Source organism: Carcharhinus amblyrhynchos, chromosome 1, assembly GCF_965287045.1.
Source record: "Carcharhinus amblyrhynchos chromosome 1, sCarAmb.v2.hapA, whole genome shotgun sequence".
Classification (NCBI taxonomy): Eukaryota; Metazoa; Chordata; class Chondrichthyes; order Carcharhiniformes; family Carcharhinidae; genus Carcharhinus; species Carcharhinus amblyrhynchos.
Window position 1 is genome coordinate 127,312,922 of NC_137324.1, and position 20,163 is coordinate 127,333,084.

Consider the following 20,163-nt stretch of genomic DNA (forward strand, 5'->3'; position numbering starts at 1 on the left):
GTGCTGTTCATGAGATATTATACCTCACAGCTTTTCATGTAGCATTGCGAAATGGAAAATAAATCATTTGGAGCCAGGGTTATCATCAAAGAGAAATGGAGATTGAGAATTTGCATCATTATGGATGCACTTACATTACGGGATAGGATTTCACCAAAGCAATGCCAAAGACAAAAGAAATATTGATATGCAAAGGACTTAATGCTGGAAATGGAAAATTAGCTTGGGTTAAGGTAAATTAGTTTGGGTGAGAGGAATGGATGAATTTTATGATGTGTAACTTGGGTAAATGTTATGCTTCCCAAATGAGTTCATAATTTTCAGAATGTCATTTTAGTGTTTATGCAACCAAAGAAAATTAGGTAGTTGAAAAAGTTTTGCAGAACCCCAAAATCTAAATGTGATTATCCAAAGTATGGGATGAATACATTTGAAGGTAAAATCTTGTAGAGACTGATTAATTGGGCAACATTGTGGACAGATGTTATACTAATACAATTCCACTTGGCCTCCTCAGCACCTCTCCAGGTTGTGCACCTGGAGGCACTGCCAGTCATTCGTAGGAATCAGCAAGTGAATCTGACAGCATTAGTGCAGCCCAGCAACTCCAACCTCACAGTCTTCCAGTGGTGGCTGGGAGACATCCTTGAGGTAGGTATCATCTCGCACATATCCAGATGCTAAAATTCTGAAGTACCATTTAAAACAATAGGAGATAACATTTTCCATGTTTTTGAATTTTTTTTTTGCAGCCTCGTCTTACTCTGGAAAACAGTCTCATAACCAGCTTTAGTGAGAATGGTCAGGTTAAAATCACAGTCCAAGCCTCATGTGGTAGTTCTATGGTTCAGGATTCTAAGGTGGTGAGGATATTTGGTAAGAAATCTAAAGTATTCCTTTGAAGTATGAGCCTTTATCTAAACAATTCTAGGGGAGACGGTGGCATAGTGGTATTGTCAGTGGATAGGTAATCCAGAGACCCAGGGTAATGCACTGGGGACCAGGTTTCGAATCCCATCATGGCAAATGATGCAATTTGAATTCAGTAAAAATCTAATGATGATGGTAAAACCATTATCAATTGTCATAAAAACCCACCTGATTCATTGGTGTCCTTTAGGGAAAAAAGTTTATTGTTCTTACCAGGTCTGGCTGTCATGTGACTCCAGATACACAGCAATGTGATTGACTCTGAAATGATCAAGCAAACTACTCAATTCAAGGACAGTTAGGGATACACAATTAATGTTGGTCTGCTAATGCCACCATCTCCCAAGAATTAATAAAAAAAATTCACATATATTACAGTGAACAATTGGTAAACTTTGAATGAAGATCTTTTGTAATACTCGACAATGCCTGCTCATTCATCAGATGATACATGTTGATAGGCTATGTTATTGCCTGGTTGGTTCAGGGATTTGCAAGCTATAGTTTAAAGGAATTAGTTATTAGAGGATATCCACCAGGATTTCCCTCTGGATGGAGCTCCACTAAGATTGGACTTCCAACAGCCTCTCCTAATCCACACCTGAACTTGAACTTCCCTTGGTTGAGGGATCCGTCAGAATGAAAATCAAGTTCCTGGGCGGGTTCCGACCATCAATAGAGATCCTGTCAGTGCAAAGGTGGAATTCTGAAGCATTAAAATAAGCAACCAGGGATCTTAAAAGGACAGATGCACCAGAACAAGGACAGCTGTCCCATTAAAAATCTCTTTTTCAGACAGGGACCTTCGAAGACAATTTTCCAACAATTCACACCAGCAGGATTTTCCCATCCCGCTGCAGAGTATGGAGATTTGGCTTGTCGCCAAATTCTCCGTCTTCACTGCAGTGGGAGTGTGGTGTGAACAGACGCTAAGATTGTGCCTTAAGTGTTTGAAAATACGTGAAAGAAGAGGAGGACACTATATGGCCTTTTCTCCATGATCATGTTTCAAGGCCTTTACTGCTGTTTTTGAGGGTTCGTTACTATGTTATATGGAGCAGCCACAGAAAGTGGCAGTAGATGGAGTGAATAGGAGGCAAGTTCTCCCGGTGCCTGACCCATTCATCCTCACTGCCATAGCATGTGACAGGTGGGGATGGAGCAGCCAGTGATGGAGGAGGTTTAGTTGGGATGGTGATGTGTGGTAAGCCTCACCAACAAAATATTTCTCCATTCTCTGCCGTCATCTGACCCAATTTCAAATGCAATTGTAGAGGAAAGTTGTTACTAGCTACTGTTTACACTAAATAATACTTACTAAGTATTTGGAAATTTGCTAGTCAGTTTGGGTCTATCTTAAGTTGAAGAATTAAGAACTACAGAAGCTGATTAAATTGTTTAAAAAATGTTTTCACATTAATCCATAAATTAACTGAGCCTGAGATTCCGATTGATCACTGCATTCAAAACCCACAGTGTGGGTTAGAGCATCGACATTGCAGCGCTGGAGTCTTGTCCCAACATGCACTCCCTTAAGGCATTGACCCTGTGGGTCTGTAAATATAGTCCATATTGTCAATAGGAGAGCTGTCCTGTTAGCTATGTATATAATCTCTAATAAAATATTATAGTATTATTTAGTATTAGAATTCTGATGTTGTGTCCCAGAAAAAGTATTTAAAGGGTCAATTTCACTGCCATATTCTAGATTACAAAGGAAGAACAAGATGAATAAACCAATGTGCACACTCAGCATCAATAAATAGGAAGTTATAGTGAGTACAGACACAAATTCCTGAGAAAGAGCTTATGCTTGGAGCACTTGTTTGGACAACTGGCCCAGAAGTGTTGAGATGAATAATTGCATTAATTGAGCAAGATGCTATCGTAGCAGAATGGCTGTTTGATTCTCCACCAAATAAAAAGTTTACCAAAATCATATTCAAGTAGAGAATTGTTTGAATAAATGTGGCATCAACCTTTATTACAATTCCAGTACAAATGCATTGATGTTTCAGACCAGTTGGAAGTCCTGCCTCTTGAATTTTCTCAAAACATCGACAGTTATAATCCTAATGTACCAGAATGGAGGGAAGATATTGGACAAGTTATATCACGGATTTTAGCAGAGGTATTTACTACTCAGTAATTTTCCTCTACCAGAAGTCACACGCTTGGAAGATGTCATGATTATGTGATAAACGTTGCAGATTGTGAGGTAGATTTTCAACATGCCATTCAGGAGATGAGAATTGACGTAAAAAACCTGGCTGTTTCTACATAGGCCTGTTGATCCTGTTGAACAATTCTATCCTCAGATGGCATGTTGAAACTTAACCTGAATCTGACATACTGGGTAATCTTGCTACTGTTCTTTGTTATTCTTCCAGAATAAAGTGCCCATTGAAACAGTTAAATATCTGCTGAGTTATTTTGCATGTTTTCAGCCAATTTTCACCTGTCACTATCAAAGTCAGTGCACGTGCCTTGAAGACTAAGTTGATGGATTTTTCTGTTTCACGATGCATTGACTAGAGTCATAGGGGTTACTGCATGGAAACAGGCTCTTTGGCCCAACTTGTCCATGCTACCCTTTTTTTAAAAACTCCTAAGCTAATCCCAATTGTCCATATTTGGCCCATATCCCATCGTACCATGTAACTATCTAAATGCTCTTAAAAGGCAAAACTGTACCTGCCTCTACTACTACCTCTGGCAGCTTGTTCCAGACACTCACCACCCTCTGTGTGAAAAAATTGCCCCTCTGCACACTTTTGTATCTCTCCCCTCTCACCTAAAACCTACGCCCTCTAGTTTTAGACTCCCCTACCTTTGGGAAAAGATACTGTCTATCTAGCTGATCTGTGCCCCCTGTTATTTTATAAACCTCTGCAAGATCATCCCTCAGCCTTCTACACTCCAGAGAAAAAAGGTCCCAGTCCAACCAGCCTTTCCTTATAACTCAATCCATCAAATCCCGGTATCATCCTAGTTAATCTTTTCTGCACTCTTTAAGACTAACAATATAAAAATCCTTCAGTTTATGCAGTTAGTCTAAGTCACAGAATCGGTTTACAATGCAGGAGAACATCTGTCCATTGCACTGGCAATTTGAAAGAGCTATGTACTAAATTCCACTCCTTTGCCCTCTTTTTTCAGATCTATTTTCAGTTTTTACTGTTACAGACTTGCATCAGATTTCTCCATGGTGATTCAGAATTTCTGTTTGAGTCCTTGAACTAAGATGGTGTTTCATTCAGTCAGGGTTCTATATAACTTGATATCATTGCAAACTTGACATTGCTGAAAAAAGACATATTGTCAAAGCTTATTTTCTTGCACTCATGACAATTGCAAGAATACCAATGTCAGGGAAATCAACAAATTATGGTGTATGAGAAGCGAGTGCTGTTGGTTGGCAAATGGAACCTGATTTGGTAGAGGCATTGCCATGGAGAATGCACCAGTTGGTGGTGACTGAGAGTTAATTGCCAAGCATTGTTTATTTAAACCAGACAGCTTGATCCTGATTTGTCAAGGCGTTGTCCTGAAGAATGAACTAGTGAATTGAACCGAAATAGGTGAAATGTACGTTCATGTTCTCTCTGTATGCAAAGAACAGAGTCCTAAGAATTAAAATGTGCAAATGTACCATACTGTCAGCCTGGCTGATGTTCTTAAGTTAGTTGTCAGTGTAATTCTTACACTGAGAATTATTTAGCAAATGTTGCCCAACTACATCGAATTTTGGACAATTTGCTTTGCATTTTGTGAGCATGAACTGATGGGATACGGCCTGTACCTTGCCCATTGTGAACAGCTGTTTGATACAATTCACCAATCTTCCCTTCATCACCTCAACTTACATGAAATCAGTCAGGGCTGGCTGGCTGAAAGACAAAAGCAAGGGCACTGATGGGAGCATGAATACTTTCATCCTGCAGAGGGTTGTGAGTTAGTGCATCACAGGACCCAGGAATGCTCCCTCATGGCAGAATCTCAGCAATCCTACTTTTCTATTGGAGAATAGATTGCTGGACTGTTGCTGCAAGAGGCTCCAAACTCCTTGAGGACTTTGAGAACTCCAGTAATAATGGCAACGGTCTGAGCTGGCATGGTGCCAAGTTGAGGCTACATGGCAACAAACATGGATATTATGATCTCATTTAAAGCTTCCACTGTGGCGCTGAGATATTGGGTGACTTTTGCACTGCTGCAATAGAATATGAGACGAGCCACCAGATACTGCGTCACAGTTGACTCCACAAGTGCTCTCCCTAAACTGACCACAATTTCTATGCTGGAAAGGATGGGTTCCAAGCTCTGCATGCAGACCCTTGCCAAATTGAGGCTAAACTCCTCCTTAATTCATGACAAGTGAGAAGGGGCTCTGTCACAGGCCTACCAATACACCCAGCATCTTGGTGGGCAATACCCATCAGCATTGTCCTGTACACATGCCCATCAAACCCCTTGCAGCAGAACCCCTCAGCTACCTTCCCTTCCAATGAGCCAGCACATGCACCATCTGATCCCACTGGCTTTTCATGCCCTGTGACTCACCATATGCTGATCCTAAGTCTGTAGCTCCCGTTTAAGGTATGCACAGAACAAGAATGGTAGAGTCAGACTGAGTGACAATGCTTATTCAGAGGGCCGGGTAGCTCTTGCCCTTGGGGTTTTGGGAATTGTTAATTATCTCAAATATGCTGTCTGAGTCTGTAGTTACTCAAAACTATTACTCTTTTCATTATTTTATACTTTTGGAGCTCCACACAAGGCTTGAGCTTCTGCTCCTCCCAAATCTCTCTTAATTCTCAGACGTGATCTAACATCATGTATGCTTCTGATGTTAACCCTTTATGCTAAATTGAACATAAGAACATAAGAACATAAGAAATAGGAGCAGGAGTAGGCCATCTAGCCCTTCGAGCCTGCCCCGCCATTCAATAAGATCATGGCTGATCTGTCGTGGCTCAGTTCCACTTTCCCGCCCTCTCCCCATAACCCTCAATCCCTTCTCTTATCAAAAACCCATCAACCCGCTTCTTAAAAATATTTAGCGAGGCAGCCTCCACCACTTCAACGGGCAGAGAATTCCAGAGATTCACCACCCTTTGAGTGAAGAAGTTCCTCCTCAACTCCGTTCTAAACCGCCTCCCCTTTATCTTGAGGCTGTGCCCCCTAGTCCTACTGTCTTTTTTGAGCGGGAAGAGTCTCTCCACCTCTATCCTATCCATCCCATTCATCATCTTATACGTCTCAATGAGATCTCCCCTCATTCTTCGAAACTCTAACGAGTACAAGCCTAGTTTATTCAGCCTCTCCTCATAGCTCAATCCCCTCAACTCCGGTATCAGCCTAGTAAACCTCCTCTGCACTCCCTCCAGGGCCAAAATATCCTTGCGCAGGTGCGGCGCCCAAAACTGCACACAGTACTCCAGCTGCGGCCTCACCAATGCCCTATACAGCTGCAGCAAGACCTCCCTACTTTTATATTCAATCCCCCTCGCTATGAAGGCCAGCATCCCATTCGCCTTCCTGACCACCTGCTGCACCTGCAAGCTGGGTTTTTGCGACTCATGCACAAGGACCCCGAGGTCCCTCTGCACCGTCGCCTGCTGCAGTTTTTCGCCACGTAAGTAATAGTCCTTCCTACCATTCTTCCTACCAAAGTGGACCACCTCACACTTGCCAACATTAAATTCCATTTGCCATTTCCTGGCCCATTCGCCCAGCCTATCTAGATCCTTCTGCAGACTCTCCACACCCTCCGCACAATTTGCCGTTCCCCCAATCTTGGTGTCATCAGCAAATTTCGACACCCTGCACTCGGTTCCCTCCTCCAGATCATCTATATAAATGGTAAATAGCTGAGGCCCCAGCACTGACCCCTGGGGCACCCCACTAGTCACCATCCGCCAATCCGAATAGCACCCATTGACCCCCACTCTCTGCCTCCTATTTGACAACCAATCCTCTATCCACGCTAACACCCTACCCCCAACTCCATGTCCCCTGACCTTCTGCAATAACCTCTTGTGAGGTACCTTGTCAAACGCCTTCTGAAAATCCAGAAAGACCACATCCACCGGCTCTCCTCTATCCACTGCCCTAGACACATCCTCATAGAACTCCAGTAAATTTGTCAGACACGACTTCCCTTTAATGAAACCGTGTTGCGTCCGCCCTATCAAGCAATTCCCTTCAAGATGCCTCGCAATTTCCTGCTTAATGACAGATTCTAACATTTTACCTACCACAGACGTTAAACTAACCGGCCTATAATTCCCCGCCTTTTGCCTGGCACCCTTCTTAAACAACGGCGTAACATTAGCCGTTTTCCAATCTTCCGGCACTTCCCCAGAATCCAGCGACGTCTGGAAAATAACCACCAAGGCATCCACTATCACCTCCGCCATTTCTTTCAGAACCCTCGGATGCATTCCATCCGGTCCTGGGGACTTGTCCACAATCAGCCCCTCCAGTCTGTCGAGCACCACCTCTCTAGTAACAGTAATGTCATTAAGACCCTCCATTCCTACCACCTTTCCATCGCTAACACCCGGCAAATTATTCACGTCCTCCTCCGTGAAGACAGAAACAAAAAAGTTATTCAAGACCTTCGCCATATCCCCATCCCCTACCACTAGCTCCCCTTTCTCATCCTCTAAAGGACCAACGTTCACCCTAGCCAGCCTCTTCCTTTTTATATATTTATAAAAACTCTTGCTATCCTTTTTTATATTAAGTGCTAGCCCAGCCTCATAGCTTCTCCTACCCTCCTTTATCAACTTCTTTGTCAATCTTTGTTGACATTTAAACCTTTCCCAATCCTCTTCTCGCCCACTGCTCTTAGCTACTCTAAATTCCTCCGCTTTTAATTTAACACTTTCCTTCACCTCCTTCGTTATCCACGGCTTATTACCTCTCTTCCTACTGTCCTTTTTAACCATCGGAATAAATTTCTGCTGAGCACCAAGAAAGATCTCCTTAAAGATCCTCCACTGCTCCTCAGCAGACCTACCTTCCAACACATTCCCCCAGTCCACATTCGCTAATTCTTCTCTCATCCTACCATACTCCCCTCTATTCAAACAAAGGACGCGCGTCCGGGAACCCACTTTCTCCTCCTCCATCTGCACCAGAAACTCCACCATACAATGATCACTCTCTCCAAGAGGATCCTTCACCGCAAGGTCCCTAATTCTACCCGTCTCATTACATAGCACCAGATCCAAGATAGCTTGCTCCCTCGTCGGCTCCAACACACACTGTTCAAGGAAATTATCCCGGCAGCATTCCAAGAACTCCTCCTCGAGCCCACCTCGTCCAACATGGGTCGACCAATCAATATGTAGATTGAAATCTCCCATAACTACTGCCGTCCCATTCCTGCACGCCGCACTTATTTGAAATTGGTAGCATTTGAAGATGTATTCATGGCGTTGAGCGTGCATGTGTTATCATTAAACTTTCTGCACTACTAGGTTGCCAGGCCATTGACCTGGAAATTGACCTCCATTGCCATCTTTGCCTTAAGGATGTACAAGTCCCTTATTTCCTCTCTCTAGTTCTATCAATAAACCTCCAGCACGGCAGCCAAAATTTGAGGGTGGAATTTTCTGATTGGAATTTTCTGATTTTTTTTATCAAATTGCTGTTTGGGTGGGAAACCACCACCCCCCACCCCACCCCACACCTCGAACTTCTCCAATGGAAGGCTCTCACCGCCCCCCTCTGCATTGCTGTCTGTGGCAGCTTCCGTTTGCCAATTTCCTGATTTACAAAACCTGTCGTAAATCCTGCCAACGTGACATTAAGTGGAGATGTCGGCTTTGGACTGGGTAAACACAGTAAGAAGTCTCACAACACCAGGTTAAAGTCCAACCAGATTATTTGATAGTAAACCCACAAGCTTTTGGGGCAAACATATTGGGCAATGGGACCCTGTGCTAGAATCTCTCCGGCTACGTCGAGGGCATCCTGAAACCCATTGTACAAAGAACCCCCATCTTTTGTCTCAACACTACGGACTTCCTACGGAAACTCAGCACACATGGAGTAGTTGAACCAGGAGTACTTCTTATCACAATGGATGTCTCGGCGCTCTACACCAACATCCCCCACGATGATGGCATTGCTGCAACTGCCTCAGTACTCAATGCCGACAACTGCTAGTTTCCAGACGCAGTTTTACAACTCATCCGCTTCATCCTGGACCACAATGTCTTCACCTTCAACAACCAGTTCTTCATCCAGACACATGGAACAGCCATGGGGACGAAATTCGCACCTCAATTTGCCAACGTCTTCATGCACAGGCTCGAACAAGACTTCTTCACTGCACAGGACCATCAACCGATGCTATACACTAGATACATCCATGACATTTTCTTGGACTCATGGTGAACAATCACTGAAACAACTATATGATGACATCAACAAGTTCCATCCCACCATCAGACTCTCCATGCACTATTCTCCGGAATCAGTTGCATTCTTGGAGACACGCGTCTCCATCAAGGACGGTCACCTCAGCACTTCACTGTACCGCAAGCCCACAGATATCCTCACGATGCTCCACTTCTCCAGCTTCCACCCTAAAAACGTTAAAGAAGCCATCCCCTACGCAAAAGCCCTCCATATACGCAGATGAGGAGGACTGCGACAGACACCTCCAGATGTTGAAAGATGCCCTCTTAAGAATGGGATATGACACCCAATTCATCGATCGACAGTTCCAACACGCCACAGCGAAAAACCGCACCGACCTCCTCAGAAGACAAACAAGGGACACGGTGGACAGAGTTCCCTTTGTCGTCCAGTACTTCCCCAGAGCGGAGAAGCTACGACATCTTCTCCGGAGTCTTCAACATATCATTGAGGAAGACGAACATCTCGCCAGGGCCATCCCCACAGCGCTACTTCTTGCCTTCAAACAACCACACAACCTCAAACACACCATTATTTGCAGCAAACTACCCAGCCTTCAGGAGAACAGTGACCACAACACCACACAACCCTGCCACAGCAACCTCTGTGAGACATGCCGGATCAGTGACATGGATAACATCATCACACATGAGAATACCATCCACCAGGTACACGGCACATACTCTTGCAACTTGGCCAATGTTGTCTACCTAATACGCTGCAGGAAAGGATGTCCCGAAGCATGGCACACTGGGGAGACCATGCAGACACTACGACAACGGATGAATGAACATCGCTCGACAATCACCAGGCAAGACTGTTCCCTTCCTGTTGGCGAACACTTCAGTGGTCATGGGCATTCGGCCTCTGATCTTTGGGTAAACGTTCTCCAAGGCGGCCTTCAAAACACATAGCACAGATTCGCTGAGCAGAGACTGATAGCCAAATTCCGCACGTGTGAGGACGGTCTCAACAGGGATCTTGGGTTCATATTGCACTTCTTGGGTTCATGTCACACTATCTGTAACCCCCATGACTTGCCTGAAATTGCAATATCTCACTTACTGTCCCGTCTGAAGACAATACACATCTCTAACCAATGCCTAATGATATCTCCGCTCACATTGTCTGCATCTTTAAGACTTGAATAGCAGGTTAGCTGTAAAGATTTGCACTCTAATCAGTATTCTGTAAACTGTGTGTGCCTTTATATGCCCTTCTCTGATCAGAACCTTCCACACACCTAACGAAGGAACAATGTTTCCGAAAGCTTGTCGGTTTACTATCAAATAAACTGGTTGGACTTTAACCTAGTGTTGTGATACTTCTCACAACACAATATTAAGCCAGCAGGGGGGAATTCACTATATAGGTGTGTTACTGCAGAGAATAGACGTATGCTACAAAATTTTTTTTTTGATGGGGTTCCTGTCATTGCATGCACAAGTGACAAAATCAGAAAATGCTGGGGAATCTCAACAGGTCTGATAGCATCTGCATAGAGAGAACAGAGCTAACTTTTCAAATCTGGATAACTCTTTGTCAGAGCATCGGTTAGTTGTATATCACAGTTCCTATGCCTGAAAACAAACGTTATCAAATTTTAGACTAGCATCAGGGATTGGAAGCAGTATTGAGTAGTGGGATTAACTCCAAAATGACTGTATATATTCTTTCCAAAAAATGTTTCCGATCGTTTAGAAATTGCAATATTGTCATTCATCATTAACTTAATCAACCACACAAAATAATAAGCAAAGCTCTCCTTCCTTCCTTCATTTTCTGGGGTATTTTTGGAATGAAATCAGTTCTACATGTGTATTCCAACTTTTAATTAGTTCTACTCCATGGACATGGAGTCATTTCCCATCCCTTTCAGCAACGACTCATTAACATTCAAAAAAACCAGTGTGTGACATTTTCAAATATTTTGTCCAAAGTAATAATCATTATTTTTGCAGACAACAGGCATGCCTGAGGAATTACTTCTAACAGTGGTTCGAGTGGGTCTGCCCACTACAGCTGAGCTGTACTTGCTTCCACCACCAGAGAAACCAAAAAGGAAAAGAAGCACAACTACTGACAAGGTACTAAACTTGAACTTTAATGGAAAAGTTGCTAATAGGTAGATATCTTACAACCATATGAAAGGAGCCAAAACGATGCACCTTGGTTACTTCATGAGTTCTATAGCGTCATAAAGGCTTACAGCATGGAAACAGACCCTTTGGCCTAATGTGTCCATACCATCCAGTTTTTACCACGAAGCTAGTCCCAATTGCTTGCATTTAGTCCACATCCTTCTATATCCATCTTACTCATGTAACTAACTGTCTAAATGCTTTTTAAAAGACAAAATTGTAGCTAGTTCTACCACTACCTCTGGCAGCTCATTCTAGACACTGACCATCCTCTTAGTGAAAAAAATTGCCCTTCCAGATCCTTTTGTATCTCTCCCCTCTGACATTATATCTATGCTCTCTAGTTTTACACCCCCCAATCTTTGGAAAAAGATGCTAACTATCTACCTTATCTATGCCCCTCATTATTTTATAGACCTCTACAAGATTACCCCTAAGCCTCCTATGCTCCAGAGAAAAAAGTCTCAGTCTATCCAGCCTCTACATATAACTCAAACCATCAAGCCCTGGTAGCATCCTAGTAAATCTTTTCTGCACTCTTTCTAGTTCAATAATATCCTTTTTATAATAGGATGATCAGAATTGTTCCTAACCGTATAATGTTCCCCAGCCTCTCAACTTCCTAGGGTGCAGCCCCCCTCATTTTATACTTTGCTGACTGTTTGTTTCACCTCCCTCTGCTCTATCATTGGTGGCAAAATCTTCAGCCACTTTAGCTGAAGATACGTAGTCAAATAACTAATATTTACATCATGCTTTTAACATAGCAAAATGTCCCACAGCATTTCAGAAAGGGTGGGATTAAAGTAGGCTAAGATGACAAAAAAAATTAAAGAAAAATATTGCAGATGCTGAAAACACTCAGCAAGTGCAGCAAAAATAAAAGTTGTGATTGCAGCTCTAACCCTTTGTTGGAGCTAAGGGAAGTTTTGGAGAGATGATTGTGATCATGATCGAAAAGATAAGTTTTGTGAAGGCTTTTAAAAACGGGGAAAAATGCAACTTGATGGCAAGGTTTGAGAAGAAAATTCCAGAGTTTATTTATTTGTGTCATAAGTAGGCTTACACTAACACTGTAATAAAGTTACTGTGTAAATCCTCGCATCGCCGCACTCTGGTGCCTGTTCGGGTACACTAAGAGAAAATTTAGCATGGCCAATGCACCTAGCCAGCACGTCTTTCAGACTCTGGGAGGAAACCGGAGCAACTGGTGGAAACCCATGCAGGCGCAAGAAGAGCATGCAGACCCTGCACAGACAGTGACCCAAACCGGGAATCGAACCCTGTTCCCTGGCACTGTGACCTGGGCTTGATTCCCGACTTGGGTCACTGTCTGTGCGGAGTCTGTATGTTGGCACTGTGAGGCAGCAGTTCTGACCACTGTGCTACTGTCAGTGAGGACAATGCTAAAGTGGCTGAAGATTTTGCCACCAATGATAGAGCAAAGGGAGGTGAAACAAACAGTCAGCAAAGTATAAAATGAGAGGGGCTGCATCATAGGAAGTTCAGAGGCTGGGGAACGTTATATGGTTAGGAATGGTGGAGAGACAGTGCAGACATTGTCCACTTGTAGACACTTACATTTTCTGATGACATATTGATGTTCAGGTTTATGTGCATCTTGACTCTGGCTGTATTTGTTTGTATGGTATGAGCTATCTGTCCTGTTGCGCAAATTTAAATTTCAGGTAATTATGTTAACCCTATTGTTAATGTAGATAGAAATTTTCTGAGTATGCATTTCATATCATTCACGTTACCTAATGGTAATGATTTCTGAGAATTATTAATAAATGGAATCACTTATCATTGACTTCTAACTTGTATGCTAAATATGGGGACTATTGTCTACCAACTGAAATTGCCATCTTTAGCAGAGTTTAAATATAGTAAATCCATATATAATTAATGCTAATTTAAATATAATCTATCAACAGGAAAATAGACAGGTGATTTTATTTCACCAAGCAAGCAAGTCTAGAATAGCACTAGATTTTAGCACAGTGGTTATATTATTGGGCGAATAAATCAGAGATGTGAGTCCAAATCTTACAATGGCAATAGCTTAATAGCACCATTACTGACTGAATTGGCTGAGTCCTGAGTTTGCAGCAAGTGGTGAAAGAACCAACCAGAGGATAAACGTTTATCATCACATCCTCACCAATCTACCTGCCGCAGATGCATCTATCCATGATAGCATTGGTAGGAGTGATCACCACACAGTCCTTCTGGAGATGAATTTCCATCTACACACTGAGGACACCTACCATTGTGTTGTGTGGCAGCACCACCATGTTAAATAGGATGGATTCAGAACAAGTCTGCTAGTGAAAACAAAAAATCAATGAGGCACATTAGCTATCAGCAGCAGCAAAATTATATTTCCCCAGAATCTCTGTAACCTCATGGCCCAGTATATCCCTCATGCTACTGCTGCCATCCTGGCTGAATGAAGAGTGCAGGAGGTTAATGCCAGGATAAACACTAAATCCATAGATAATTAATGCTAATTTAAATATAATCAATCTATAGGAAAATCGACAGGTGATTTTATTTCACCAAACAAGCAAATTCGGAATGACACTAGTTTTTAGCACTGGGGGTTCAGTAGCGCAGTGGTTATATTATTGGGTGAGTAAATCAGAGATGTGAGTCCGTTTTTAGGCATACCCAAAAATGAGTAAAAGCAAATTACTGCAGATGTTGGAATCTCAAACAAAAACAGAAAATGCTGGAAAATCTCAGCACACCAGACAGGCTTTTTGGCTAAGATCAAGTGTAGTATTGATGTGCTGCACTTGGTTGAAATCACGAAGTTGCGCTGAGGCTTCATTTGAAGCAGTTTTTTAAAGCGGCATCTCGGCCTTTCGGCGAAAATGCAAATGAGATTGAGCCTTGGAGGAGTTGCACTGTCTGCCCCAATCAACTTGGATCATGTAGATCAAGCCCAAGACAGGAAGCTGCAGCCTGTCTTGTCAGCTTGGATCGGGAATGTCTCACTTACTGAGGCTTTGAATTGGATATATAAACAAAAAAAAATCTGTGGAGAGAGGATAAAGCTAATGTTTCGAGTTGGGATGGCTTTTTGTCAGAGATGTCAACCTGGTGAAGCTACAGCACAGGACTACATACTAAACAGTGGAAGCAGTGCAGAGCATGAGAATCCCTTTCAGTGTCTCACTTGGGCTCAGACCCATACTCTGATGTAACCAGAACGAACAACTCGGTACCAAGTAATGTGCGAAAACAGCAATTTTTATTAAACAATTATTAATGATTTAGAAAAGGGAGAGAAAGATAACTTCAAAAAGAATGAAAATGACATTCTGTATATATACATACACACAAGAGAAAGGAAAAGAGACAACGTTATTGTAGCACAAATAGTAACCCCAAATTAGTCTGTTCAAAACAGTTCCCTAAAATGGTAGCATTCCCCTGGGTACATGAATCAGGTCCCTGAATAACTGCTGTCTCACAATGCCAGGGACCCAGGTTCGATTCTGGCCTTGGGTGTCTGTCTGTGTGGAGATTGTATGTTCTCCCGGTGTCTGCGGGGTTTTCTCCAGGTGCTCTGGTTTCCTCCCACACTCCAGAGATGTGCAAGTTAGGTGGATGGGTCATACTAAATTGCCCTTTAGTGTCCAAACATGTTAGGGGGATTAGTGGGGTAAATGTGTGGGATTAGAGGGATAGGGTGGGGCAGAGGGCCTGGGTAAGATACTCTGTCAAAGAATCAGTGCCGACTCGAAGGGCCAAATGGCCTCTTTAGCACAGTAGGGATTCTGTGAACCCTGCACATGAGTGGACTGTCTGATCAGTCCCTCTTTCTCCATTGTCTTCAATGACTGACTGATACAAATCTAGCTGTAGCCTAGAACGCTGAGTCCTGTGCCCCTTTAAGTCCAATTTTTGGTTCCGTTACAGCTTTCTGAAGCCTCCAGTCGACAACCATGTGTCATTATAAAATTCTTTTTGCAGGCAACGCCAGACTTGCAGGACCAATCTCTTTAATTATCTTTATGATATCTGCCTTCAAACAAGTTATACTTTCCATCAATCAAGCTCTATCTCCTGATTCTACACTGTAATTGATCATCTCGTGCAAGATTATCTACTGTGCTAGCTTGTAGTTTAAGGGTCATTATTCCATTAAGAACTGGCTCCTGTTAAACAGTAGAAAACAACTTTAATGTTATAAATCTAACAAGAGGGAAAGCAGTAGTTTAGACAAAACAAAAGCTATGAACATGGCTTGCTTTGACCAGCCTGAAAACAATGTGAAGCAGGAAGCAAGGGTAGACAATTGACAATATCAATTACATATTGTGAATTACATAATTGATTAATTACTTGATTTAATCAAAGCACAATCATACTTACTTTGTAGACATTGATTTAAAATTATCTTCTAAAAATTTATACAGGCTTTTAAAAATCTCCTAAAATCAAGAGCAAAACAGAAATAAAATGCAAAAAATATAAAATTGCAAAAATCTGTGATTACATGCCTCAGGCCTATAACAGCATGAGAAATCGATAGAACCAAGCAGATTTGTAATCAGTCAGCCCAATAATTTGCAGCCCTGCACACACAAGCATGAATGGTGGTGGATAATTAAATACCAAATGGGAGAAGGTTCTGTGAAGATACCCATCCTCAGTGACAGCAGAACCCATTACTTGACTGCAAATCCATCACAGTCTCCTGAAGTTCTCACCATCACAGGTGCCGAAGTTTAAAGTTTATTTATTAGTGTCACAAGCAGGCTTACATTAACACTGCAATGAGGTTACTGTGAAAATCCCCTAGTCGCCACACTTGGCACCTGTTTGTGTACACCGTCGGAGAATTTAGCATATCTAATGCAGGATTGTGGGAGGAAACTGGAGCACCCAGAGGAAACCACCCAGACATGGGGAGAGCGTGCAGACTCCTCCGTGACCCAAGCTGGGAATTGAAACTAGATCCCAGGCACTTTGAGGCAGCATTGCTAACCACTATGTTACTGTGTCACCTATATCTTTAGTTGTTCCACGTCACTCCAATTAAAAGATTATCCTATGAAAACTATATCCCAACCAATTCAATATGACCATTGATCCATATTGTAGGTTTTCCTTAAATTCCTCTGCTCTTTAACTTCATTCCCTCCTGATCCTCAAAATTCACCCCGTCTGCCCCCCATTCATGCGCCCTTCTTTGATTGGCTGTCCAAGTTTTGTTAGATTATAATTCTCTATTCAAAGTGCGACACAAATGTGAGTTGTAATTGTTGCCAAGTGATTTGGAGCTAAGTTATGCTAAGTCGTTCAGCCATAATGTGGATGCTTGCAGTATCTTTTATATTAAGGATATTTGAAAGAGTAGAGGATAGCATGGAGGAATTGTCAGGAAATTAGAATTCCAACTAGAAAAATGCCAAGTTCAAGATAGTAATATGGAAAATAGAAGCACGAGTACACCCTTTGAGTCTGCTCTGCCATTCAGTCTGACCATGGCTGATCATTCAACTCAATATCCTGATCCCACCTTCCACCATAACCCTTTGATTCCCTCACTCCAAGAACTGTATCTAACTCCTTCATTAAAGCATACGATGTTTTGGCCTCAACTTCTTTCTGTGGTAGTGAATTCCAGAGATTCACCACTATATGAAAAAATGAAGAAGAAACTTTTCCTTATCTCAATTCTGAAAGGTTTATGTTATCCTTAGACTATGATCCTTGGTTGTGGACTCACCACCATTGAAAACATCCTTTTTGCATCTACCCTGTCTAGCCTTGTTAGAATTTTCTGAGATTACCCCCTCATTCTTCTGAACTCCAGTGAATATAATCCTAACCAACTCAATCACTCCTCATACTTCAGACCTGTCATCCGGGGCTTTGACCAAGGCTCTGTATAATTGGAGCAAAACATCCCTGCTTTGAATGCAATTTCTCTTGCTATGAAGGCCGATTCAAGATTTGTTTTCTTTAATGCCTGCTGCACCTGCATGCTTAACTTCAGCGACTGGTGTAGAAGGATATTTGGGTCTCGTTGCGTATTCCCCTATTGATTTATAGCCATTCAGATAATCTATTTCCTGTTTTTGCTACCAATAAGACCATAAGGTATGGGAATTAGGCCATTTGGCATATCAAATCTGCCCCACCATTCAAACATAACTGATGTGATTCTCATCCCCATTCTCCTGCCTTCTCCCCATAAATTGTGGCCCCCTTATTGATCAAGAACCTATCTATCTCTGACCTGGCCTCCACAGCCCTCTGCAGCGATGAGCTCCACAGATTCATCACCCTCTGGCTGAAGAATTTCCTCCTCGTCTCAGTTTTAAAGGAGCACCCCTTCACTCTGAAGTTGTGCCCTCAAGTTCTAGTCTCTCCCACTAGTGGAAACATCCTCTCCACACCCACTCTACCACACTTCTCAATATTCTGTAAGTTTCAATTAGATCCCTCTCATCCTTCTATAAGAACATAAGAACATAAGAAATAGGAGCAGGAGTAGGCCATCCAGCCCTTCGAGCCTGCCCCACCATTCAATAAGATCATGGCTGATCTGTCATGGCTCAGTTCCACTTTCCTGCCTTAATCCCTTAATCCCCTTGCCTATCAAAAACCTATCTACCCGCGTCTTAAATATATTTAGCAAGGCAGCCTCCACCACTTCAACAGGCAGAGAATTCCAGAGATTCACCATCCTTTGAGTGAAGAAGTTCCTCCTCAACTCTGTTCTAAACTGCCCCCCACCCCCTTATCTTGAGGCTGTGCCTTCTAAACGCCATTGAGTATAGACCCAGACTCCTCAACCGCTCCTCATGTGACAAACCCTTTAATGTGGATAATATCTCATTTATCCAAATTATACTGCATCTGCAATGCATTTGCTCACTCACTCAGCTTGTCCAAATCACACTGAAAGATCTCTGCATCCTCCTCACAGCATACCCTTCCACCCAGCTTTGTGTCATGTGTAAACTTAGAGATATTGTATTTAGTTTCCTCATCTGAATCATTGATATATATTGTGAATATCTGGGATCCTAGCACTGATACCTGCATTATCCAATAGTCAATACCTGCCACTTGGAAAAGGACCTATTCATCCCTACTCTTTGTTTCCTGTCTGCCACCCAATTTTCTATCCATCTCAGTACGTTTACCCTCAATCTCATGCACTTTCATTTACATTTAATTACATTTAATTTTAATCTCTTTTGTGGGACTTTGTCGAAAGCCTTCTGAAAGTCCAAGTAAACCACATCCTCTGGCTCCCTCTCACCCTCAAAAAATTCCAGTAGGTATGTCAGCATGTTTTCCTTTTCGCAAATCCATGCTGACTCTGTCCGATTCTGCCACTGTTTTCGAAGTGCTTTGATATAGGATCCTTGATAATGGACTCTTGAATTTTCCCCAATACTGATGTCACACTGACTGGTCTATAGTTTCTTGTTTTCTCTCTACTTTTTTTTCAAATAGTGTGGTTATATTAGCCAAATTATATCTGAAGCAATAGCTAATTGGGAGCCAGCAATCTTTAAAGAGGCCAACAGTTCATACGCAAAAACAAAACATTGCAGATGTTGGAAATCTGAAATTAAAAGCAGAAAATAAGGCGATTCCTATGGCAATTAAATAAATTCCCTCTCTAGCTAGTATGTTTTCTGCAGACACTAAAATGCTTCACTCAGATGACAACTACAGTATTTTTTCTTAAATCAGATACCAGTAGCTTTTACGTGTGGTCAGTGTTTTAGGGAATAAGTAGCCTGAAATGTTGCTAGGGAATTAGCTTTACTCTGACGATGATTGCTGAGGGGAGTAGTAGGTTTGGATAGGAATAAACAAGAAATTTCACTTAGCATTGTGAGTTTTGAAAAATTTAACTTGGTCTTCATTGAGCTGCAATTTGAGCATTGTCACTCATCCTTTGTGTGTCAATGGTAATTATCACCAAATTAGCTCAAGAATGAAGTGAAAATCACAATGAATTCTTGGCATTGTTGAGAACCGAGGTGATTGACAAGCCTATTGGAGCTTGAGCTCTGCAGTAATTTATTCTACACAATAAACGGATAGATTATTTTGTGTTTTTCTCCCTCCAGGGAATTGAATCCTTAATAGAAGCTCTGACAGAAAATCAAGTAAAGATTTCTCTGAAACCAGGGGTGGAAGTGACTGTTACACTGGCTGATTATAGGGCAGGTAAGGCATTATTACAATCCAGAATAGAATAGGGCTGTGTAGTATCAAAAACAAACTCTGTTAAAATGTTCACATTCAACACCATTAAAGATGCCTATGTGGGTGTTCATTCCTGTTCTCTGAAAAACATCAGAGGTGCTGGGATCAGAAATCCAGAAGTCTGACATCTTGTCACCATGACTGATAGTTCTACACTGTTGATGCCATTAGATCTTCCAGATTGAGGGAGAGATTTTGTTATTAATACTTCAGTTGTGGGTGTCAGCACCATAGCACGTGCATCTGTGGCACTCAGCATAGTGGGTACCTTGGAAAAAATGGCACTGCAAATCCACACTGAGGGCAGCACTGATACTGGCCCAATGTTTCCTATCTATGGCCCTTGTGCCTCTTTGCAAAGGAGCTAACAGGAAACATTTTCCAGAATCCTAGCTGTGCCCCC

General features: G+C 42.3%; 1 protein-coding gene across 5 annotated transcripts in view; it reads left to right on the plus strand.

Moving 5' to 3' along the window:
- Positions 1–20,163, plus strand: part of sorcs2 (sortilin-related VPS10 domain containing receptor 2) — a 591,285-nt gene that overhangs the window by 543,789 nt on the left and 27,333 nt on the right. For all 5 annotated transcript variants that reach the window (XM_080192200.1, XM_080192208.1, XM_080192218.1 and 2 more), the window contains 5 exons: positions 518–651; positions 753–876; positions 2,949–3,061; positions 11,328–11,453; positions 19,622–19,721. In XM_080192200.1, the coding sequence (XP_080048326.1) occupies positions 518–651; positions 753–876; positions 2,949–3,061; positions 11,328–11,453; positions 19,622–19,721 (597 nt within the window). The remainder of the gene's footprint in view (positions 1–517; positions 652–752; positions 877–2,948; positions 3,062–11,327; positions 11,454–19,621; positions 19,722–20,163) is intronic.